Source organism: Triticum aestivum, chromosome 4D, assembly GCF_018294505.1.
Source record: "Triticum aestivum cultivar Chinese Spring chromosome 4D, IWGSC CS RefSeq v2.1, whole genome shotgun sequence".
Taxonomy (NCBI): domain Eukaryota; kingdom Viridiplantae; phylum Streptophyta; class Magnoliopsida; order Poales; family Poaceae; genus Triticum; species Triticum aestivum.
In genome coordinates, this window is record NC_057805.1 from 7,859,492 (window position 1) to 7,884,402 (window position 24,911).

The window sequence follows — 24,911 nt, forward strand, 5'->3', positions numbered from 1 at the left end:
ATAGTCGACTCCATTGCATACACACTTGCAAAAGCCCTCTCGGCCCATGGGCCATAGCTACACATTTTATCCGTCCAACCGACATCGTTGGGTTCATGATGCAGTATGTATGGTTGTTTTCTAATATAAAGAAATGGTCATGATATATTTGGTTAGAGTTTATGAAATTTGACTCAGAAAAATGAATCTTCTTATAGTGTATTCTGGATTGGATGGAGTATTTTCTTAGAAACGGGAAATGCATTGCGCATATGAGAAGCAGAAGCGAAGTAGTCTTTTTAGTGCTGCTATGCACACGATGCATGTTGGACGATTGCTGGACGACAGTGCAAATCAGACCATCCATGCAACGGACTAGCTGCAATACAGCCAATGGATTAACATATCGTGTGTGAATCGTCCAGCAGGCATCGTTTGTGAAGTAGTTTCCTTTCTTATAGGTATTTCCCTGACAAAGCGATCCGCGTTGGGGTTGGATTTGGAAAGCAGTCTGATCAAGCAAGCATGGTGCGGCGACGGCGGCATTATCGTGGTGGACCTGTGTCCTCAGGCTCCGTCGTTTGCTCCAGTACCGGTGTGGAGCTTGGGAGGTAGTCCAGAAGCGGATGCAGATTGTGCTCTGCATCGGCGGCATCCGGAAGATGGTGGATCGTGTGCTGTGTTCGTGGTTCGTGGCAAGCAGGTACGGTTTCCTCCTCCGATGTCTTAGTCGTGCGGGGTGTCAGATTTGGAGTTCGATGGCGTGTCCGGGGTGTTCCCTCGGTCTGATTCCTTTAAGGGCAATGGCTTCGCTTCTATTGGCAAGCCACTTTGGATGTCCGCAAAACTGCATATCAGCGATGGAGTCGTGTCGAGCTCGTGTACGGAGGTGATCCGTCATTTTTTTCCTTTTGTGGCTGCTGTGGTGGTGCGAGAGGCAGGTGACGGACGTTGGTGTCAAGCTCAGAGGATTCTTCGGTCTTGTTTGTATTTTTACTTCTTGGCTAGCGGTTCTTTGTGCAAAGGATAGCGTTCTGCTATTTTTTTACTATGATCTTTATGATATAGATGTATGTAGTACCATGAAAAAAAAAACGAAGCGAAGATTTGCGTTGACGTAAGGAAGTGTAATTATACAGCTCTACAAGGGCTCGACTGAAAAATATATTCTTAAGCCAAAAAATAAGGAGAAACGCATTTCACACGCGCAGAGCCAACAACCAATTCCCCAATTCGCCTCCTCGCGTGCGGTTTGATCCGGCTCAAGGTTCCGCGAGAACACAGCCCTAATCCGGCGTCGAATCCGATGGCCGCCAGCGCCGGCAGCAAGATCCGCAACGCCAAACTGGTGCGAATTCTAATCCCGAGTAGCCGGCCGCAGCCATTGACCACCGAATCGCCCGGACTGGATCTTGATCGCTACCTAGTATCTGGCTAGTTTTGGTGTGATGTCTCGTGGGAGTGCTCCCGATCGTATGTTTTTGCTTGAATCTTTTTAGTGGTCGAGTGAACTATGACGTTATGACGGCTAATAATATCATGTGAGATTATGTTTGCTAGGGAATTCTCCAGTAGATATGTTCTGCGCCAGTAGCCACACTTTCTTTTTCAGTCTTTGTTAGCTTATTAGGGGCGCAGTGCTTGGGTCTTAAATATTACTCCTAACTCCTGTCTTTGGGGGTGCCAAATGTATGTGAAGATATGCTCATTAATTTCTCTTTTCTTGACTTAAATGTTTCACAAGCATTATCATTTTGAGCTCATAAATGGCTCTCAGTTCATATCTAAATTCCATTTTGATGGTGAGTTTTACGGCGAATCGCAAAATTATGTCCCGAGTATTTTTATTTCTTTTACTTTCTTTAGTGTGAAACATGTTGATTTTGCGCTGTTAGAATCTCGTGGGCTGTGAAATGCCGATGTTTTACTGTGCTCGGATTTGCAGGTTCTTCTTGGCGATGTGGGTGCTGGGAAATCCAGCCTGGTGCTTCGGTTTGTAAAAGGACAATTTGTTGAGTTCCAGGCAAGTCGTCAATACACTCCTTTTGTTAAACATAATATATCTGTAGGTTTTGTTCTGAAAAATGATCATTGTATTGGTCTATTTGCCTTCAGGAATCGACAATTGGAGCGGCTTTCTTCTCTCAAACCTTGGCTGTTAATGACGAGACTGTGAAGTTTGAAATCTGGGATACTGCTGGGCAGGAGAGGTATCACAGCTTGGCCCCCATGTACTATAGGGGTGCTGCCGCAGCTATAGTTGTCTATGACATCTCGAACCAGGTTAGTAAAATGGAATTGGCTTACCTGTTTCAGTGATAAAATAATAGGTCTCGATGACAGTCTCCTATTATTTACATCTTAGTTGCTTTGGCCAATGAACAATGGGTATGACTCCTTACAGTAGTATGTTTGAGTTGTGAGTTGAATTGGGGAATTAAAAGGGAACGAAGAACAAATGTAGTGGAGGCAGTAAAGTCAGGCAAGGTAGTTTCCAGATGGCGTGATTTAGTTCTCAGAACCCCTTTCAAAAATTTGTGGAGGGAAGCGATGGGCACTTGGGTGAAATCTGACAACTTGGTTTCTTGAGTCACTAATCTGTTCCAAGAGAAAGAGAGATAGTAAAACTATGGAGAAGAGAAAACATTATTCAAGTAGACCTGCACCTGCTTACCTTGTATTGCAAAAGAGTGGATGCCTGTGAAGAAAAGCAGGGTGCCGTACTCCATAATAGTACAATATGGCAGGGGCTACGATTTCGCATGGATGACACCATAAATGCAGTTAGCAAAATTTGGTGATGGTTAAGTTTGTTGTTTACTGGCAGCAATGAGTGGGTCTTGGTGAGAACATGATAGATATATCTAGTTTCACTTCCATGCATTCTCTGAAAGTTTTGAGCTTTTAACACACTTAAGTACTGGTGCATTTAACTGGCTACTGGTGGTTGATCCACGTGGAATACATTGGATGGTTTATATTCCTTTGTTGCACATGAGGTCAACAATCCATAGTTAACGGGCATTGATAATACTTAGTCGACGGCTAATACACAGTATTCCGCAAAATAGTTCTCGACTATGGATGTATGTTTGCTGTGGTGCTGTTTCAACGAGTTTTTCGTTATCATGGAACCTCTTCTGTTTTAGCATGTTTGTACCACATATGCACTTTGTGTTTGCTGCTTCATGGGTACATGGTGTAATTCTATTCTGTGCTTGAAAAAGGATTAACTTAATCTAGAAGCAGTATAGCTACCACTAAGTGCAGGGATGATCCCATTAAGATATCATGTAACTTTTAACATTTTTACCTTCAGGCATCCTTCACCCGAGCAAAGAAATGGGTTCAAGAACTTCAAGCTCAAGGTACTCCACTTTATCATTTGAAGACATGTCATCCCTGATGTTTGATCATGTCCGCTCAGTAACTGTATGACTAACCAGCTCCTCAAATCGTTCGCTTGTACGAAATCCATTTTGTAAGTGCTCTGTGTTTCTGGATTTGATGATAAGACTAATACGCAGTTTGAGTCACTTTAGGTTTGTGTTATCCACATGTTTATGAAATTAAGCTGCGTTTTATTTGGTCTCCACACTTTGTTTTGTTTATACTTCTATTTTGGCTACAAAGATCATCATGTTTAAGTTATTATAAATTTCCACTTATACTCACATTTGAGTTCTTTGATCATTTCACGTTTGTGATTTTGGATCTTTTCTGAAAATATTTGTGCTTTTGGATCTGATTAATGGTAGTATAAATACTAGTGTCAAAAATGCTCTTATATTCTGGGACGGAGGGAGTAATAGTTAACAGAATCGGGCCATGTGAAAGGTTTTGTCGCTTGTTAATGCAGACATATTAAATTAGCCTTTTCATTGGTGTAGGAAACCAGAATACAGTAGTGGCTCTTGCTGGCAACAAAGCTGATTTGCTCGAGGCGAGGGAGGTTCAAATAGAGGTATGTAGTCTATTTTCTTCCTGGTTGCTTTCAACCTTCCCAGTCTAGTATTGTACATGCATTATTACTTTGTCTATGTTTCACTGTTCTACTCCACCGAGGTTTAATTTGCTGCCATTGAAAATATATATGGTGTTGTCAACTAGTAATTCAAATAATCTGCCTTTCATACTATAATATGCACTATCAGCATCACATCATATCATTCTTATTTCTGTTTATTTGGGGTTCAACAGTTGTACACAGAAAATCTCTCTGTGAGCACATTAAATCCACCTTGTATTTTAATCTGTTTTGTTGTAACATTTACACAGAACCTTATAATTTGGAGGCAAATACTTGACATTACACGTTCACATCGTTAGTTTTCACAACTTCCTACTGTGAAACATCCTGATGCACATATCTGCTTTCTTTCTTGAAGACGGTGTGCCTTGCTTGCTTTAGTTACAGCGAATTTTACACATTTGCCAAGACCATCAAAAGTAATGTATTTATGTTTCCTGCAGCATGTAAACATAGTTTAAGAAATGAAAGACGGCAAGGATACTATTATAGTATTATTTACTACTATCAGCACGTTCATGCTATCTGTTTTGTTTAGTTTTGCGGAAATTGATTTGGTAGTACTATTAGTAAATTTGGTGGTACTCCTACCAACCATTTCAAATGATAAGGCACACTCCCTGAATTGCATACTGAAGGGCATGAATGTTTTCTGCTGTGATTCAGAAAGCAAGGCGCAGAGAGAAATTAGCACTAGTTTTGGCGAAAATACCCCTGACTCCACAGCCCTTTCCTCCTTTAATCATGTGCCGGCTTAATTACCTAGTGCACTAACAGCCCAATGTCCTCGAATCCAACTAGGAAAATTAAGTACAGCCCAGCAATTAATTAGGGGCAAGATTGGAAAGAAATCTAACGGAAGGGAGTATGATTTTTTCCAACTCTTTTTACAGTATTAGGCATATGAGAATTTATTGGCGTTTCTTGTTTTTGCCATTTATCACTTCTCGTGCATTTGTAAGCTATGCTCTCACTGACTAGCAGGGAATATGAAGTTATGAGAAGGATAGCTTGGTCATTTTCACATCTCTCTTTTCATGATCTGTACAGCTCATTTTGCCCAACCTGGAAGGGATTAAACTAGCCAGGCTGAGCTATTATTGGACAAAGCAAAACTCGTGTTTAGTTTGGTATCAAAGCCTCACGTTCGACAGGCAGTTGGTTGTTTCTCACGTAGCACCAGATTGCTTGCCCACGCAAGAGAGCTGATTTGGCGCTCCGCGCTGTCAAGAATTTATTGGCAGTTAAGAGCAACCATGCCAAGGAAAGCAAGACTGTTCATCTCCCTACCAAATGTCTCCTCTTTGCCCAAAAAATGTCTCCTCCTTGCCGAGCAAGGCTACAACTACTTTTTCCTAAGTTCCAAACGCACCCTTAATTTTTATGCTTACTCGGGGTCTTACAATTTGCAACGGAGGGAGTATGGAAGCAGGAAATGTGATGTTATGACAAGAGAATGTGCTACTTCATGTTGCCTGCAGCATTTGGTTTACTTGATGTGGGTGTTTTTTATCAGCTGAGGTAGCTGTTCTATATTTATGTGTGACATGAGCTTCATTTACTGCAGGAAGCCAAGACATATGCGCAGGAGAATGGCCTCTTCTTCATGGAAACTTCTGCTAAAACTGCAACCAATGTGAATGACATATTTTATGAGATTGGTGAGTCCACTTTCTATTGTTTGTTGGGCTGTTGGTTTCTGGACCGAAAATCTCTAAGCCGCAGTGCAGTCCACCATTACCTTGCTCCACCTTTTGCCCCTTAACATTGACTTTTGTCTTCTTTTTTTACTTAGATGTTAACGTTTCATCGATTCCCATTGCAGCAAAGAGATTGCTGCAGGGGCAGGCGGCGCAGAACCCACAGGCAGCGGGGATGGTTCTCTCCCAGAGACCCAATGAGAGAGTGGTCAGCGCGGCTTCGTGCTGCTCCTCCTGAAGCATCGTAAATTTGGTCACATTCGTCGTCTGTGAGAAATTTTGGGAGAGGAATCTCGACAAACTATCTTGAAAGCGCCTCTTGATCCTGTGCCTTATCTGATATAGTCTAAGCGCTACCGTGCCCGCCTGTCTTTTCTTTTTTGTTCATGCGTTTGTCATGTAAATGCCCATACTGGAATGCCTTTTCAGATATCGCAAGTGAGATACCAAAATTCGTAAGCGAGAGTTACCTCCAAAGTGGCTTGATTGTGTCTGCTCCCCAAGTTTGATGTTCAGAGAGTATGTAACAGGCTATTCAACAGAGAATACAGCTGCATCGTGTGCGTTGGAATTTTATGTTCGATGGGATTAGTTTGGAGAATATTTGCAGAAAATTTCAACCAATTTTTTGCGGCGAAGAGCGAATATAACAAAATTTTACCAGGAAACAGGTAATGTGCAGGGGAATGCAACAACCATGGACACAAATCTACCCATTTTTACACATCCCAGGAATAACAACAGCTTATAAATAATATCTCAAATTAGATTATCAAATTTAGTATGAAAAGAGGTGCAATGGAATTATCTCCAGGCCTGGTATACACAGATTGCAGGATTGGAATAGGAACTTCAGTACATGCCAGGAAATCCCAGCTCACCGGAAAATAGCGCGATTTAGCCTAATCTAACTTGTTTGCTAGTATTTTACATATTCACTTTCCCTAGTTACGCCGATATGTTCATAACTTTGCACATCAAGGTCTCAAGCAGCACTGCAGGAACACCAACCAAGTCGGCGTTGTACTTCCGGTCCGCAAAGCCTAATTCATATATTCATAACTTCACATATTCGGGTCACACGCAGTGCAGCACAGCAGGAACACCCAGTTAAGTTGCACTTCTGGTCTGCAGAGCCTAATCCGATTATGACCATTTCGACAGTGTTTTCATCACCCCTTTCAAAATCTTCATAAACCACATTGCGTTCATGACAAAGAGCACCGACGGCACGGTCAGTGTCAGGTAATAACCAAATGCGTGCATCTTCATTATCTGTTGTGAAATCAATTGAGAAGTAGGTAAAATTGTGTCAGATGGCATATGGATGTTGTGTACTAAGGAAAACTGAATTAGCACATTTCAATGAAGATCTCTAGTACCTGGCTGTAGTGCAAATAGATGTGGTAGAATACATACAAGAACAAAAATATCCTTGCCACCTGAAAGAAGTAGACCAATGCTATGATCAAATGAAAAGATCCCACCACCAAATACTAGTGCAAGAACCCTACTAGTATAACAACCAAGCGGTGAAGTTACTTTGTCAATGCAACTATATGACTGCATGAGGTTACTCACAAATTATGAATGTAAAGCAGTTCTTCAATTTCTACTGATCTGATCCCTTTATTATACTGTTTTACTGAATTTCATGATTTTCTTTGTTTACAGAACATTCAAGACAGTTCAAAGAAATACTCACCAGCCATACAACAAATATCAAAATACCATTAATCAGGTAGGCGCTCGACTTCTTCAGTCCAGCGGTGTCAAGGAACCTTAAAATAAAGAACAATGCATTACAATCAACACTACAGGAGAAATTATTTCAGAGAGAAGTTGAAATTCATTCACTTGTTTACCATCTCATGTTGATTTCAGGGGTGGTTGTTTCTGAAATAAGAATCATGTACGTGTAAAACTGCCCCTCCCCTGACAACATCGTGTAAGCTATTGCAACCAGAGAAAGAGTATGATGGAGTACCTGAAATGGAAACATACAACCATAACAGTTGCAAGTCACACACAAGTTGGCAAATTTCGAGACTGTTGACAAGTAATAATTTATTCTGAACCGAATCGTTGCCAAATTATAGCATATGAACATTTTTCCAGTATAATTAGATTGAAGTTAAATCTAGTTCACTAGCGAATTGCATATATATAAGATTTGGTCACCTACATATTCCATTCCACCAAGGGAAGGAAACAACCAGAAGATCATTGCAAGATCAGTGATGAAGTAACCCACAGAAACCTGTAAAGCACGCAGCCAGGACACACATGTGAATTGAGCAATTAAACAAAAGTCGAGCATAAAAGTACAAACTTTAGTGATCAATCATAACAAGTACTCCCTCCGTCCCATAATATAAGAGCATTTTTGACACTAGTGTAGTATAAAAAACGCTCTTATATTATGGGACGGAGGGAGTACATGTTAAGAGGGTTAGCCAGTACCCCTAATGCAGAGGTGGAGATGATCGAACTGCGGAATGTAATAGGCCCATTAAGTCGATCGGAGAAAAGATCTGTAGATGCAACAAGATATACTGATACTGCTGCGATAAAGATCGCATGTGCACTGGACATACCCCTGAAACAGGTATAATCGGTTGTCAGTTTGCCACTATGAGATTTATGAAAAGAAAATATCATGCCTGGAGCAACATATATGTACTAGCTAGCTGTAAGACCGACCTGTTGTTCCATTCAACACGCTGTATTTTTGTCAAAGAAGAATAGCCCTTGAAGTAAAACGAGCTCAGTATCCGTGTGAGGTCATAAGCCTACAGGATAAAACATAACCTTTGTCACAGGAAGAAACTGGTTTGTGGCATCAAAAGTGGTTGACGCTGGTGTAAATTTATATAGACAGCAGCCAGCGGATGCTGATGTAAGTAAATTGTGTCACATTTAGAAGTTCTGAGAAAATTGTTTAGTCGTTGACGAAGATGGAAAAATATGGTTGAAGGTTGAGTCACCTACGGTTAAGTCACCTACTCCCAACCCCAAGTTTGTCTTGTTCTATGTCCTTAAATGAACAAAAGGAACACAAGTTGATTCAACTTGAGAGATATTTGTTGGATTTTAAGGGTGTTTAAACTTTCGCAGACTTATTAAAGCATACAAAGTTAAAATTGCAATAATATCAAGAATATGTATGGTGAAGAGGAAAAATTAGTAGTACTATGTTCAACAGGACTTTAACTGTAAAAAGGAAGTAGTACTAAGAATTAATTTTTGTGTGCACAGTTAAGACCATTAGTTCTGTTATAACAGACCAATATCTATTCTAGTCCTATTTGTGGCAACTAGCCTGCCATAAATACTGGGCGCCCTAGTGTTATTTCCTAGGGGTGTGGTGTAAAAAGCACATGGTGTAACCAAAGCTCTTCGATATAACCAACCGATGTTCTCATGAACAAATCAACAAGGCAGAAACATGTAGCAGAGGGTTACAATCACCAATTCAATCCTAACTTAGAAACCACAGGGATGGATGAAATTAGTACCATCTTGCAGAGGAAAACGCCGATGAGCACGGAGGTGTAGGGGACGAGCGGGTCGGCCAGCAGGTAGTCCCTCATCATCGCCTGCGCTTGGTTGCTGTAGGCCGCCATCGCCATGGTCGCGGATCAAAACAGCTGCATCGTCACAGAAAAATACGCTGAGAGGATGAACCTGCATTCGCTCATTCAGCATCCCACGGAACACCCCGAGCGGATCTCGCACGCGCTGCCTCCAACACGCACTACTACTACTATTAGACGGCTTGCTATGATCATCGCGGAAAGCTATCTATCCCCATTGGCGTTTCCCCTGACCCGGTCGAGAAGGCAGAAGCCCCAATCTGATCAGACGCGCTCCTGACAAATCGATGGTGATCGAACCATGGCGCACGGCCTCCGTGCCTGTGAGCGAGCGCATTGACGAACTCGGCGCTTGCCGGAACAAATCAGCAGGGCGGGCGGATCTCCATTCGCGGGGGCACCACGCGCGGGGATAATGCAGCCGCGCGCTACCAAACGGCCAAAAGGAGCACGCCGCGTCAACAGTGGAGCAAAAGGGGAACAGAAGCCCCCAAGAAGAAGAGCAAGAAACCCCACCCCCGAAAGCAGCAGCAGCAGCAGGCGGAGGAAGCCAGCCAAATCCAAATCGCAGGAGGAGCCGCGGAGGCGCGAGATCCGGGCGAGAGGGGCCGGTCAACAAGCCAAGAAAGGGCCGGGCCAGGAGCCAAGAAACGATCCGCACCTCTTGCAGGGGAGGAGCCGCGCGGGGGGAGGGAGCGTGGATAGCCGCTACACGCGCGCCGCGGGGACGGGGACGGGGGGGAGGCCCCGCTCCATTGCTGTCCTCCCGGTGAGCTGGGCCGGCGCTGTCCGGGGCTGGCGGCGAGCACGACGAAGGTGGGGGAGAGGGAGAGGGAGAGGGAGAGGGGGAGAGCAGAGCGGCTGGCTGGCGAGCGAAGCGGACAGGGGAGGAAAAATATGTTGCTTGAAGAAGGAAAAGCTCGGTGCCACCACCCATCCATCCGACCTTTTGCCACATTTGTAACCACCGCATTGAATACTGATTTGGTGCGATAAACCGTCGTGTCGACCAGTAGTTTAGCACTCTTTAGCAAGTGAGATCGAGCTGGCTTCGTGTGGTTGTGTGGGGGAGAGGGGAGCTGACTGATTGCAGAGGGTTCCCGCTAATCATTGTGTGTGTGGCACGCCGAAAAGCTCGGCGGTGGGAGGGGCAAAAGGGTCATTTTACGTGGCGCGGAATCGCCGCATTCGGAGCTAGGGTTTCTTGAAACCGCCGGCTATATTATCCCCATAAAATGTAACATGTTCACATCGAAGGCATCACATAAGCCACTGGTTGATTACAATGCTCGAATCTAGAAATAGGAAAATCGCAAGCTAAGTGAAAACAGTCATAAAAAATTGCAGCTGCTGCCCCCGACGATCGTCCTCCTTCGTTCATGGTCTCGATCACCTCCATATTATCCGAGTTAATAATTATGCGGTTACAACCGGTCCTTTGCGCAAGCGGTAGGCCAAATTTTAACGCCAAAGCTTCAACCATCAACACATCTGCACACCGGTCAATCTTACCATTTCCCCCGCCGATGAACCTACCTTTGTCATCTCTTAAAACCGGCCCGATCGTACCCCTGAGAAGGTCGTGGTCAAAAGAAGCATCGACGTTAAATTTAACAAATCCCGTCGGGGAGCTAGACCATCCTCCTCTTTTCATGGAAGCCGTGTGTGAACTAACTTTCCACTTTGAAGGCTAGGTTTGCAGAAAACACTACGTTACATTTTTTTTTTTTTTTGCAAAAAACACCGTGTCTACGATCTAACGCCGTCTCAGCCGAGCCGTTATGCCATGTCAGCAAAATCTGGACCCACCTGTCATAAACGTACTTAAAGTGTTCTAATCCGCCGATCAGTGATTTTTGCAAATGATTACGGTAGACACGGGTTTTTTGCAAAAAAAAATATAACGTAGTGTTTTCTGCAAACCTAGCCTTCAAAGTGGTGGTTTCGTGCAATTTACTCCTCAATAATTCTTCTGCTGGAAATGGTCGAACCAACCGTTTGCAAGAAACTTTTATTTCTGGCGGGAAGGCCAAATGCCATGAAGCACCATCGGATCGAGGACGAGGGTGGGAGGACCTCGTTGTACGTCGATGACGCCGTCGACACCTCACCGCCGACAATTGAAACCGAAAACCTAAACTAAAAACCTCACCCTACCAACGGCTGTCCAAAAACAGCGAGGTCCCCGTCACCGATGGAGGGAGAGGGGACACGTTATCTCTTAGATGAGGAGGTAGATCGGTATCACCATGGTAGCTCATCGCGGTGGGGGTGGGAGAGAAAAAAGTCTTGGGTTTTTGAGAAAACCTTGCCTCAATTGTGTTGGTTTTGTGTACTTCCTCCGTTTCCAAATATAAGTCTTTTTAAAGATTTCAACAAGTGACTACATACGGAGCAAAACGAGCGATTCTCTACTTTAAAGTATGTCTACATACATCTGTATGTTGTGGTCTATTTAAAATGTCTAAAAAGACTTATATTTAGGAACAGAGGGAGTACTAACAACTACTCCCTCCATTCCATAGTGTAGTGCTTCCTCTATCTCCGTGCTTCAACTTTGACTGTAAATTTAACTACCAAGACTGATTGCGGCGGGAGCAAAAATTATATTAGTGAATTCGTATTCGAAAGAAGTTTTTAATTATGTAATTTTTTCACCCGCCGCAGTCGGTCTCGTTCGTTAAATTTATGGTCAAAGTTCGACCTCGAAAAGCGCGGGCGCACTATATTTTGGAATGGAGGGTGTACTGCCTTGTTGGTCATGTTTGACTTTCCACCCATATATAGCCTTGTTACCATATCATTGGGAGTTGGGTGATGCCAGCATGATGGAGATTGGACAAGCCGTGCAGGTTCATCTCGGGCCGCGCTTCAAGGGAACAGAGAGTACGTACATGGCACTTAATGAATGTAGCACCCGAAATCGACGTATCGAACTTGCGTGCCCGCTACGTGATTAGTACGTATAGTGTGTAGGTCGTGTTGTGCGGGCCGTACGACGGCCCGACCGTGCCCGTGCGTGCCGTGGCGTGCAACGCAGTCTCGGCTGGCTGCTGTGGTGGCGCATGGGTGGAGTCCATTCAGAGGCGACGACGGGCGAACACGGCGCGCAAACCCAGGTGTCTCGGTGCCTTCCTTGGACTGGAGACTCGGCGAGCCCGCGTCGCCTCGCCCGCTCGCGTCCAACCGTCCGCGCCGCTCCGCCATGATGGAACGTACGTTTGTAGTACGCCTGCGTGCGCCGCACATCACGGTCTCGCTTTGTGCCGATGCCGCTCTTGTGTACGTATGCATCATCGTCATCATCGGGCGTTCGACCGAGAGAGGGCAACAATATTTGTTTACCGACAGCTGTACATGTGACCGAGAGAGGATCACATGGGGTAGCTAGCTAGCTTCGGGGGGCGCACGAGCCACGCAAAGCCGGTCTCTCCGGTGGGGGTGGGGGTGGGGGTGGATTGGATTCGACTCGACCACGGGCCCTCGTCGCTTCCACTGCAAACCCCCGAGGCGCGGGTCCATCCGTCCACGGCGCCGAGACGTGCGCAGCTCAACTCGCCTGAGAAGTAATAACAAAATTAAAGGAAAAAAATAAATGATGTGGCTCGCGCGTGCCGGCGCACCTACTACTCGTCGTGTCCGCGTAAATGTCGGTGTCGGTGCCTCCGGCTCTCTTCTTCTTCTTGCCCATTTTTTTTACGTGTATTTTTTTTCCCTTTTGGTCTCACAGTCCTGAGGACGGGGCACCCGAGTTCAAGCCCCGGCTTTGACACGCGTGCTCGTGGACTTTCTTCTATAAAAAAATTGCCAACGAGGGTTAGCCGTTGGGTTGGTATTTTTTTTTGTCTTATGGTCCTTTTCCGGGAAAGGTTACAATCGTCAGAAGCAACCCGTTCACCTCGCCAGCGCGGGGATGTCGCCCAGCCAACAAACAGTTCGTTGCTGCGAACGGTCCCAACAACCGCACTACTCCCTTCCCTTGCTGAACGGTGTACGTTTGATTTTCAAAAAAAACTGACGACCACACGTGTGGGCGTTTGCACATCGCCCACACGCCTCCGTCACCACTTATTTTGCCATGTATGAACAGATGACATCATCCGTTTTTTTTTTGTTTTCGGCTTAAAAATATTTTATTTCCTAATTAAAAGCGAAATAAAAATCCGTTTTCACCATTAAATCCGTCTCGATGAGATCTTCAAAACTAGACCCCATGTTGATATGTTTTGACGAATTTTTTTTTGCCCAAAAGCTGCCATGATGTTTACACCATAGTTGCCATAGTGCTTAAACTAAAGTTGCCATGTGGCAATTTTAGTTTGTAGATCATGACAATTTTAGTTTTTTTATGATGGCAATTCCAGTACTTTGATCATGAAAATATTTTTTTGTATGAACCATGGCAATTTTAAGTGCATGTATCATGGCAATTTTAATTTATGGTGCATGGCAAGTCTAGTTTCTTAATTCCCCGTTTTATAATATGTCAAAATATACTTTTAAATGTAGAAGAAAATAGCTGAAACATGTCATGGCAACTTCGGAGTAAACATCACGGCAATAGACGCGGCAACTTTAAAAAAAAATTCATCGCAATATATTGATATAAGATCTAGTTTTGAAGACCTCGTCGCGAGGGATTTAATGATGAAAACGGATCTTCAATCGAATTTTTCATTTAAGAGATAAAACATTTTAAAAACAGAAAAATCCAAAAACATTTCCACATGCATGCATTGACTGTGTGTTATAGGGCGTGTGAGCGGGTTTGGCTTCCGCCACACGTGTGGGCGTTAGCGTTGTCCTTGACTTTAACATTTGTTTATAAAAAATGTATTTCTATCTACTAAATGCATTTTAAAGTAGAAAAAATGCTTCTCTCTTATCACACGGTGATCAAGACCAACAACATTGTACATGGTCTTCTTAATTTTTACATGCGCTTAACACATTGGGGGTTGGACAATTAAAGGGGATAAAGATGATGGCTTGCACCTTCAATGCATTTTTTACTCCACTCTATAATTTCTTCTAAAGTTTGCGGAGCCGGCAGAGGCGGGAAATTACAAAGGAATACAAGGATGAGAGGAAATAGATTACAACAGGCACAAAAAGAAGAGCAAAAAGAAAAAGGACCAAAATGCCATCATCTTCCATCGTCCTCACGAACAGACGGCTGCACAAGAACACCACCACCACAAACGAAGAGCTCCAAATCAACCAAGATCATCCATGACGCATCAAGGTTATCAGTGCAGCCCAAGGGTAATGAGCGATCGAGTCCACACCCGGACACAAGTCACACGCAACCGGGTCTACATCACAACAGTGACATCGCCGGCGAAGCCGAAGGGCATCAAGGAGCCGGGTCTACGCCCAGAGCGCTTCACCGTGCTCACCGACTACCGTAACCGTACAAGGAAAACTCTGGGAGCACAGAAAATTGTGCTTATTTGCTCTTCTTCAAAGATGGTGACGTTGGGCTCGGTTTACACACTTGCAGGTCATTCATTTGCAGAGCTTGTGTCTACCATGGCTCTATACAGGACAAAAAAGGCACTAGTGGTGGTTAACTCCATCTGTCCTAAACCAAACACGTCGTAAGAGTGGACTACATCGTGTGCCAGATGAAAGGCGTCGCCCCGAGGATTCGCAACCACACTTCACCCGAGTATGAGCAATCACTAGTGCAGAGCGGACATCATTGGCACTGAGAATGGGTAACTCTTCCCCGCAAAAAAAGAAGAAGAAAAAGAGACCGGGTTACACTTGCTCCCACAATCTTTTAAAACAAAAACAATCATTCTATAGAAACAACCGCAAGATGAATTTACGCGCAACATAGCCTGTAGCCCGGTGCTGCAGCGATGCTGGTGCGTAACTCAAATTGTGATGGGCGAACAGTGCGCAGAAATGATCCTAGTAGTAACATTTATGGAAATTTACAACGGTAGTTCCTACACATTCTGTAATCTTTTAAAAAATTCTAAAGCTTGAGATACGATTCTAACTACGCAAAAAAGAAACTAAGTTTCAAACAATAAATTCGTATATGCCCCAGTCGTAAAAAGTCACTGTATCTGGACATTTTTTCTTTTTTTTTTGAGGGAGCTTCTTCACCAGTGGACAAGTGGACATGATGATTAGGGAGACAACGACTTGGTGGCAGTTGATGAAACCCCGCCAATGCATCTCACGGAAGATATTTTCGGACATCAACTGCTGGATGAGAAATGCACTGTTGACTCTGCTGCCACATGGTCTTTCGAACCAAGGACAAAAATGTTCAATAATTTATCATAGGACGTGAAAGTTTACCCGAAAAACGTTTCACGGGAGCTCCAGCCGGTAGACTGGCCAAGTGTTGTGGCGTCACTGTTGGGAACGGAGTAGGATCTGGCAAGCAGACGACATTGATAGATCTGATCGATCGATCGTTGGCCACACCGAATGCTTTTAGTCGCCACGTGAACCAATGTTACTGGACAAATGATGAGCAGATTATACTTATTATGGACGGTTAGAGGGATAATGGTATATCTCCAGCCCATCAGGGTTCAAGTGCTGGTGCTCGCATTATTCCTGAATTTATTTCAGGATTTCCAGCGATACGCTTTCAGTGGGAGGAGACGTTTCCGTCGACGACGAGGTACTTACGGTGCTCCGTAAATCTGAAGATGATATGCCAACTCAGTCTCTCAAAGGTGCTCATAGGGGTAGGGTATGCGTGTGTGCGTTCATAGAGGTGAGTGTATGCACGTATATATGAGCGATTGCATCTGTACTGTGTTTGAAAAAAATTATGAGTTCCGCGGGATGAACCGGGGTGCCGCTTGCGCCCCTCTCCCCCCGCTCTTTCCAACATTTCTTCCTGGAGAAAACCTAGTAGTACAGTAAAATTCATTGCATGTGAACGGAAATACAACGGTTCCAGAAACATTTTTCAAAAACTAGTAGTAATAGGATATGGTTGACCTGGGCCTCTCATTACCACGAACATGGCGCAGCCCTGCCTGTGGACAGCGGTACGGGTAGCGGCCAGCATGTGCTCCAGCGAGACAAGAGGGGCCACGATGGAGTCGGGTTAGGTTAGTGGGCGGCAAGTGCTCCCGAATCTCGATCGTCCCGTGCAAACGAAACGGACGCGCGACCACACGGGCGTTATCCCTTTTCTCTCTCTTCCGCCACAGCACCAACCAACCGCTGGACCTGGAACGGAACGGATACCCGGTAGCACTTGGCTGCAACAGCAACAATTATCTAGCAAGCATATCTTTCTATCTACTCCCTCCGTTCAGAATTACTCGTCATAGAAATGGATGTATCTAGACATTTTTCAGTTTTAGATATATTCATTTCTGTGACAAGTAATTCGGAACGAAGGGAGTATCCATCTGCCTTCCTTTTGCCCTCTGATTTTAGGGCAGAGACCAATATTTCAATGGTCGCATGACCTTTTCAAGAGCATCTCTGATGGGATGCGGATTTTTGGAACATGGTTCCATGGAAACTCCTTGGGAATACCAAAATTGAAAAGAAAAGAAAAATAGAAAAAATAAATAATAAAATCTGATTTCTTTCCCATAACATACATGGCTGACTTGTATACTACTCCCTCTGTCCCAAATATAACAACGTTTTTCATACTAAACTAGTATGAAAGACGTTCTTATATTTTGGGACGGAGGGAGTAGCATATAAAGTTTCACAAAGAAACGACACCCTTGATATTCCAGCAAAAAAAAATGACAAAATCAAAGCTACATTCGAAAATATTGTTTCAAGGAATAGTAGGGTGGGATTGTATTTATTTCACTAGGGTGTCATTCCACTTCACTAGGGTGTCATTCCTCACAAAAACATCGTGCATGAGTAGAATGGTCGACAAATGTTTGATGTACCAAAAATCCATTTTTTTTAATTTTTTCCTAGTTTTTCTTTGATCGAATTCACTATCTGCATGGGTGTGCGTGTTTTCGATCACCAACACTACTGTTGATGTTTCATGTTTATGCACAAATCCCTGGCGTTCTCAAGATTAGCAGTCCATGCATATTCATCATGCCTGAACCTTCAAACGAACCTTCAAAATCAGTTTGATCCTACCAAGAGGCCTGAGCATGCAAGATGGATACAATGACTGTGAAGAGCGGTCACCGGCGATTAAAAATCATCTACTGAAGCCTGTCACATGTCAAACCACAGTAAACTACAAGAAATGCACCAAGCAACAAACAAACTAGAACCGATATGCTTGCTTGGTTACATACATCTACATACATGGTTTCACTGCACTACAAACTGTCAACAAAACCTTGCTAGCTTCCCCCCACCCCACCTCTCCGAAGCCATCACGCGCCTGCGCTCGACGGATCCGTCGTTAACCTACCGACTTGGCGACATCGAGCATACATATCACCGCGACAGCCTCGCCTTCTTGTGACCATGTCTACTAACCTTTCCATCACCCCTCGGCGAAGACGAGGACGTCGATGAGGCTATGGCTGCAACGGCCTTGTCTTTGCTGAAGGCCTTCCTCACATCCTCTTTGAGCTCAGAGAAGCGCGTCCTCCTGGTGTACTGGTCCTCAGCACTGCCGCTTTCAAGGAAGTGCAGATCGGTGGATTCTTCCATGAGGAACTTGTCGAGAACATCCGAACAATGCGGGAAGTACTTTCGCCCTAGCTCAACTGAAACAGAAACACAAGTTTATTTAATAAAAAAAAATACAGACTACATAGCACCAGTTACCATGTGACACATTTATCCATAAAGAAGAGTACTGGAAGAGTTTATAAGGGGTTTGCATAAGTCTCCTATTTGCAAATAGGTTCTGTATCTTAAAGCAAAACAGGTAATGTAAGTTGAGGGGACGTATGGTAAAGAAAATTTAATGTAAAAGCAAAATTGAAGACCACATATCGGTTAGTTCAAGCAAACGCGTTTTCGTTGATCAGAACCTAAGCCAAATCAAATCTTGTATGCTAGGTCATGAAAGCCATCATCGCATACCCACGGCAATCTAATCTGCCCTTTAGTTAGTTCCTATCCTACTAGATTGAACTATCCTGTAAATGGTACATGACGATACCTTGGGCTGTTAATGTATTCTTCGTTATACTTCAAAATTGTATTCACGAGTAAAAATATTTGGAGCTCCTTAAACTAGCCAATTTTTGCTCGAAGATTCGTAAATCTATTAGCAAGGAGAAATGCTGAAGCAATACCCATTTTATAACAGATGCATGATTATGTTTAAATCACCTGTCTTTGTCAAGGCATCAAGGCGTTCCCGCAGTCTCCTGTTCTGCATTGTAGGGGTCTCATTTAGGTCAACCTCCTTCAGTTTACTGAAATTAGCTGACGTGAGACCGGCAAACTCTTCGGTTGAATCTGCTTGTGCTATACGCATGACAAGCTTGGCTTCAGAAGGGAAGAATATTCTTGCAAAGGCAACTGCATAGACACACACAAATATTTTTTAGCAATGATTTTAAGCACTGTATGCTTCTTTCTAGCTAGGAAAAGAAAAGGTAACAGCAGTATAACTCTGCTGATACTGCTTTCAGTATTAGATTTCCTCCTTTTGTGCTACACAACATAGCAAGTAACTGGAGCGTATCGCTATCACAAATAGCAAATACTACTAAGAAAAAACTAAGCCTGTCAGAAACCTGTGCTTCTAAATTCAAGAGAAGGAAAAGAGCACCGAATTGTCAAAACTCTCTCTACCATGAGATCATATATTAAAACATCACAAGCGCAAATACACCTCACTATGGTCTTACTGAGAAGTCCAACTACAAAATATATATTAAACCAAAGTAAAATGTGCAAACCTCTGTTTTCCAAGTTTATGAGCCTCATGTGGAAATTGTCAACCAGCAAAGGTGTGGCGACCGAAACCTCTGCCGAAAGGAGCTCCTCGAAGATGAAGGATTTCCTCTTGATCTCCTGCTCAAGGATGTCAATGCACAAGTAAGCCTTGCTTCTCTCCTTGCATTTCTCAAGCTTCTTGTTGCAGTCTTTCTCTGTTGTCAGTCTCTTGCAGATGGTAAGCGCGTCGCGCCCATCGTGCGTCCTCTCCACCACGGACGCGCCCTTCTCGATAAGCGAGAGAAGGATCTGCGGCTCCCGCCTCATGCAAGCCAAATGCAATGGTGTGTACCCACTGTCATTCTTCAGGTTGACGTTTACGCAGTCACCGGCAGGGTCCAGCTTCAAGAGCAAAGCTAGCACTTTGGGCTCGCAATAGGCGGCGGCATAGTGTATGGCCAATGCATCGTCCAAGGTGATCGCAGACTCTTGCAGGAGCAGGCCGACCAGGTCGACGTCGTCACAGTCCAGGGCCTTGTGGATGTTCCTGACCTTCTTGGCGTGCTCAGGGTCCAGGATGAACTCGTCCGAATCGTCGTGCAGCGAGTATCGCCGGAACTCCTTGACCTTGGCAAATGCCTCGTCTGGAAGCTCCTTCTCGAGGTACCGGCTGTCGACATTCGATCCTGCAATCCTTTGAATGCACTGGCTGAGCAGCTCATGGAGCTGGCAGGTGGACGCAACGTGAACGATGGGCACTATGTCCTCCACCAGAGCTATGTTTACAAAGTCGGACAGACGACGCTGCAAAATCAAAATTCTTCACATTTGGGTGATTCACTGATCAACAAATTTCTTTTCTTTCACCAGAAATGATGAACAATTTGCAGTATTTGTATTTCATTCCTGACATAACTGTAGCAATGCATCGTCAGGTGTATATGTATGTGTTGTTCAGCTTGTCAGAGGTAGTATCTGTTGCTGATTATTATTACCTGGAAGAGCGAGACGAGCTCGGAGATCTGGAAGCCGGAGGCGGCGTAGGTGGACTCCACCACGAAGTCCATCGCCGGGCGGCAGGCCTCGTGCGGGCACCGCTCGTCCACGCACACCGCGGAGTCCCGCGGCGGCGGCTTGAGGCGGCCGGTGTAGAGGTACCCAAGGACGGCGACGAGGGCGTCGCGGCCGATGTGGCGCCCGCCCGGGACCAGCTCCGCGAGCTCCAGCCGCGGCCTCTCCTTCTCCTTCTCCTTCTCGCCGGCGGCGGGGTTGGCGAGCCTATTGGAGAAGTGGTCGAGGAAGAAGCCGCTCCTAGCGGCGAGGATGCAGCGGTGGACGCCGACGACGCCGGCGTCGTCCGCGAGGACCACGTCGGCGTCCGCGCAGCTGAGGAAGGCCGGGTCGAGGAGGCGCTCGAGGTTGGCGCTGAGGCGGCCGAGGCTGACGGCGTCGAGGTCGGCGGCCTGCTCGGCCTGCTGCGGCGGCGAGGAGGAAGGGGGCGGCGAGGAGGAGGAGTAGGTGACGGTCGACGTCTCCATGTATGTATGTCGCGTGGACGGGGAGTGGGCAGGAGGAAGCTAGCAGAAGGTTCTAGAAGCTCGCTCGCGTCTACTTGATGATGCTTGGCATGGTGTCAAATCCGAGCACAAGCCTTTGTCCCCAAGGACGGAAGAAGCTTTTGTCCCATGCTCCCACGATTGAACCGCACGAGCTCAAATGATTGCGGAAGTGGTGGATCTTGCGGAGGAATCCGAGCTCTAAAAGGGGCAAATCCTCCGGCAAGAACCCAAGAAAACCATGCAAATCAAGCAAAAAAGATGACAAGATGTCACGAAGGAAGCATGAATCTCTTCCAAGAAACCCGACGAAAGGGCAGAGCAGCAAGCAGGAACTCCCAACAGGAAAAAGCGAGGATACTCCTGCTCAAACGAGGCCCCAAACAGCGCGGATTTCTTCTTGCCACAACAGGCACAAGAAGCTGGAACGGAACGGCCGGTACGCACGCCGCGGATTTTGGAGTTGGTCGAGAAGGGGAAGCCGCAGCGGCTAATCTGCAAGCAAGTGTGGCGAACCAAACGCGGAAGCGCCGCCCGCGGCTGCTCTTATCGGGAAATTTCGCGGCTGGCTGCCCGGAAAAGGATTATCCGCGGCGCGCGCCGTGATTATTTTTAGTCCCCTCCTCACTTCTCTTGGCTGCTTCTGCGAGATACCACACACGCAGGAACGTGCGGGATTTGCTTGGGTGGTGCGCGTGAGGTGAGGGGTGTGATGGGGTCACGGCCCGTCGGGGGCGGTGACCGGCTTACCGGACGTCACCGCGGTGACGTCGCCGGGAGAATAGTCGTGGGAGGAAGGAATACTCTAGTCCGAGAAAATCACCGCGGGGATCGGAGCGAGGCCCAAGTCGGCACTGTGTGTGTGTGTGTGTACCGGCGGAAGCGACGACCTGGACGACGACTTGACGGGTGATTGCTGGCTGGCTGGCTAGCTGGCTGGACATGTTCTAGAACCTCTTCTTTGCACCTGCACTGCACATGTGTGTATGGCGCACACAACTTTGCACATCTAAAGTTCAACAGATGCTGGTACAAAGAAAGATACTGTACGGCTTTGCTTGAAGTGCCGCGTTTCTGCTTCCGGGCTCAGCTACACCTGCGTGACGAAAAAAATCAAAACAAATACTACTCCCTCCCTTCCATATTCTAATGCGCATAGTTTTTGGCCCAGATTCCAAAATGTAGTGCGCGTAAGCTGCTTTGGACAAAAGTAGCCCTTGGCTGTTCACAGGAACGCAGGCGCAGACACCCATGTGCTGTGACAGAGCAAGCAGTCGGAGGGCAAATCCTGTCCAAATAAGAACGCCAGCTCACACATTGGTATAAACGCTACACACAAAGGCGCATTATAAAGTGGAACAGAGGGAGTACAAAAATTCAAAAATAAAAATAAAAATTGTGTGGTAGATAATTTGATGCGTGAGGTTCAATACAAATTTCAACTCATCTGAACATTTGAGCAGCTCTCGGCAAAAAAGACAAAATCAGGGTCCGTAAAAAAGTTTATTGTTCATGCACTGTTCTGACCCAATTTATCTTTTTTGCCGAGTGCTGCTCAAGTGTCCAAATGAGTCGAAATTTGGAGCGGACATCACGCATCAAATTATCTACCACACACAATTTTTTTTTAAATTTTTTCTAGCATTTGTTTTGATTGTTTGGCTGGCCGGGAACAGATGAGCCTGGCCACCGAGTTGAATTTTCGCTTTGCTAATTTAAAAGTTAGTCAACCGGTGTTTCTCTTTGTAAATCGATTGTTCTAGGCCGTTCCATGCGAAACGAACGGCCAAATGGCCTCCTTAACGGCATCTTCAACTTAAGACCCGCAAAGCTTCAGTATATGTCCGGTTGGATACATTTGTTGACTTTTGCAATCAACGGGGAACCGTATCGGTCCGCGAAGCGGTCCTGACGTCCGTTTTCGGTAAATTGGAGACAAAAGGAGGAGAGATATACCGGAGTCTGGACATCCACTTGACCAACCAAAAGCCTCCGCATGGTCTTCTTCTCTTCTTTCTCTCCGCACATGCATGATCACCCTCTCCTCTGAGCCGAACAACACACCACAATATCCCACCACATGCATGGTCCTCACCTACTTTTTCTCCTCCTAGCTGCATACTTTGTAATTAGCGTTGGATGGCTCACATCCGCATCATGTTTGCGGACCACGGACATATACCGGAGGAATTGCTGGCCGGCATTGGAGATGCCCTAACCTTCTGACCATCCTTTTCATCTTCTTCCCAAAACCGCCTAAGACCACTGGCGTAAACTTCCTAACTTCACTGCCTTCGGCCGACGCCGACCCACCGTCCCCGCCCACCGCCGTGTTGGGCCCACCCCAACTATCCTTCTAAATTGCTGGATCAACAGAAGATTCCGACAAACCGGCACTCCACTCGTCTCCATCAGCGTTGAGGCCTCGATATCACTTGCCCGGGCACTGCCATCGACGGCTTCGGTGATGCGCCTCATCGCCTGCTTCATATAAGTGCCGTAGATTTGAACTGGGATTAGCTCAAAACCGCGACACGTTTTATGAATCGGAGGTAGTAGCTCGGATCAGAGAGGTAGTAGCTCCTGACATTTGAAGTCTCTGTGGTAGTGCTAGCACTAAGAGTTTGCTGGGAACAAAATAATGTCCAAATCCTGCCCCACTTGCAGCATAAAGCAAATGAGTTACTAGATGCCTAGTGAAGAATGTACACCAACTAGAATTAATATTGCCACTTCTCGGCCGGTAGCATTAATTAATTATGATCTGGCTTCCGGTTCTCCGTCTCTCGTAGTAGTATCTCTACGTACGATGACGGATTAAATACATTAAACACGGAGAGATGCGTGCTGTGTGCGTGGAACATGCGTGCGTGTGGGCTGGCACTTGATGAGTCGCAGAAGGTCAAAAAAGCCTAGCCTAGAGAGATCGAGAGGGAGAAAGATATCGGGCTCGAATCATATCTTGTCTTCGCATCGAGTGGCAAAGCGTGTTAGTTAGGCTCAATCAATCAAAGTCTCAAACAGATCTCTCACTCAAACCAGAGTGGAGGCATATATTTTCTCCCAGTCGTGGAGCCGCAAGCACGGCCCGACCAAAGCCGGACGGCGCCGACGGTTCAGACGACACGCGCCCCGATCATCCGAGCCGTGACACGGTCGGGTCGGCGGTCCCGGCGCCGGTGCACGCCCCCTGGCCTGGACCTGGATCGCACTGGCCCTACCCGTCCACGTCCGCGTCACGCTCCGAGCTCCGTGGCCGCCGTTTTCCGGCCGTCCTCTCCACCCGTTTCCCATGGCTTTGCCGATGCGATGTCACCAGCTCGTGCATGTACGGCCATCCTCGGAGCTTTCATCCGCCAGCTATGATTGATGTGATCGGGATAAGGTGTACTGCTTTTCCTTTTCCAGAAACGCACTGCAAGCTCCGCAGGTTGCGGTTTACCTACGACGATGTCTTAGAATTTTCGAACCCTGGTCTCGGCTTGGACAAAACTCTCGGAATAATCTGTGTTGGTTGGTTCGAAATGCATGAACAGAATAATAATGGAATCCAGTCCCACTTGCAGCATAAAAAGCAAGAGAGTTGGATACTGATGAAGGAATTAATGCTGCTCATATCTCTGCCGGAAGCATTTATTTTTGAAAGATCCAGCATCGCTGACATTCATTGATAATAGCAGAGAGCAACGGAAAACAACAAGGTGGTGAAGGTCCTAGGACCTGAAGATCCGAAGATCAAAGAAAAAGAAAAACAACAGCCCTAGTAGCTGCAACACTACACTCCATACAATCCACACAAGCCAACGCAGCTCTGACTCCGATGATGAACTACGAAGGAACTAGGCAAGGTTGGCATCACGGAGGATCACCGAACGAACAACCTGTCACGCGTCATCGTATACCACCTGGCCCCGTCACCGCGGCTTCGACTTCACAGCCGGAAGCATTTATAGTGTCGCTCTTCTTTCTTCCCGTGTACTGAAAGCAAGAAGTTGGGTTAAATACACAGAAGCATGTGTGTCTGACATGCATGTGTCGTGGCGTCCAGGATTGAACAAGACCTTGGCAGTTACATCCAACCCCAATGCATTTAAACCACCACAAACCATGTATTCGAGCAAGTGGCGGTTCAAAAAAATGCTCAGCGGCTACCATGCTCCAAAAATCCGCTTTGGCTGTTATGTACCTCTTCAAAAATCCGCTTTGGCTATTAAGACAAAATTATGACTGCCAT

General features: G+C 45.8%; 3 protein-coding genes across 4 annotated transcripts; 1 reads left to right on the top strand and 2 right to left on the bottom strand.

The window, feature by feature from the left end:
* The first annotated feature begins 1,137 nt into the window (after positions 1 to 1,137).
* Positions 1,138 to 6,285, top strand: LOC123095649 (ras-related protein Rab5A). 2 transcript variants are annotated; one of them, XM_044517187.1, is made up of 7 exons: positions 1,138 to 1,327; positions 1,925 to 2,002; positions 2,095 to 2,262; positions 3,299 to 3,347; positions 3,870 to 3,943; positions 5,577 to 5,670; positions 5,805 to 6,285. In XM_044517187.1, exons 1-7 carry the CDS (start codon positions 1,286 to 1,288, stop codon positions 5,945 to 5,947), a joined length of 648 nt encoding a protein of 215 aa, XP_044373122.1. In that variant the 5' UTR covers positions 1,138 to 1,285; the 3' UTR covers positions 5,948 to 6,285. The 2 variants fall into 2 exon arrangements, with proteins under 2 accessions (XP_044373122.1, XP_044373123.1); XM_044517188.1 differs by having other exon boundaries at positions 5,835 to 6,285.
* A 172-nt stretch (positions 6,286 to 6,457) lies between these two features.
* Positions 6,458 to 10,248, bottom strand: LOC123095648 (TLC domain-containing protein 4). Its single transcript, XM_044517186.1, has 9 exons — positions 9,967 to 10,248; positions 9,228 to 9,359; positions 8,413 to 8,501; positions 8,173 to 8,308; positions 7,895 to 7,969; positions 7,575 to 7,696; positions 7,415 to 7,490; positions 7,092 to 7,151; positions 6,458 to 6,984 (listed from the first exon to the last, which is right to left on the bottom strand). The coding sequence occupies exons 2-9, from the start codon at positions 9,339 to 9,341 to the stop codon at positions 6,856 to 6,858; spliced, it is 801 nt and encodes a 266-aa protein (XP_044373121.1). The 5' UTR covers positions 9,342 to 9,359; positions 9,967 to 10,248; the 3' UTR covers positions 6,458 to 6,855.
* A 7,216-nt stretch (positions 10,249 to 17,464) lies between these two features.
* LOC123095651 (BTB/POZ domain and ankyrin repeat-containing protein NPR3) lies at positions 17,465 to 21,544 on the bottom strand. Its single transcript, XM_044517189.1, has 4 exons — positions 20,117 to 21,544; positions 19,145 to 19,925; positions 18,570 to 18,761; positions 17,465 to 17,995 (listed from the first exon to the last, which is right to left on the bottom strand). Exons 1-4 carry the CDS (start codon positions 20,657 to 20,659, stop codon positions 17,721 to 17,723), a joined length of 1,791 nt encoding a protein of 596 aa, XP_044373124.1. The 5' UTR covers positions 20,660 to 21,544; the 3' UTR covers positions 17,465 to 17,720.
* Positions 21,545 to 24,911: the final 3,367 nt, after the last annotated feature.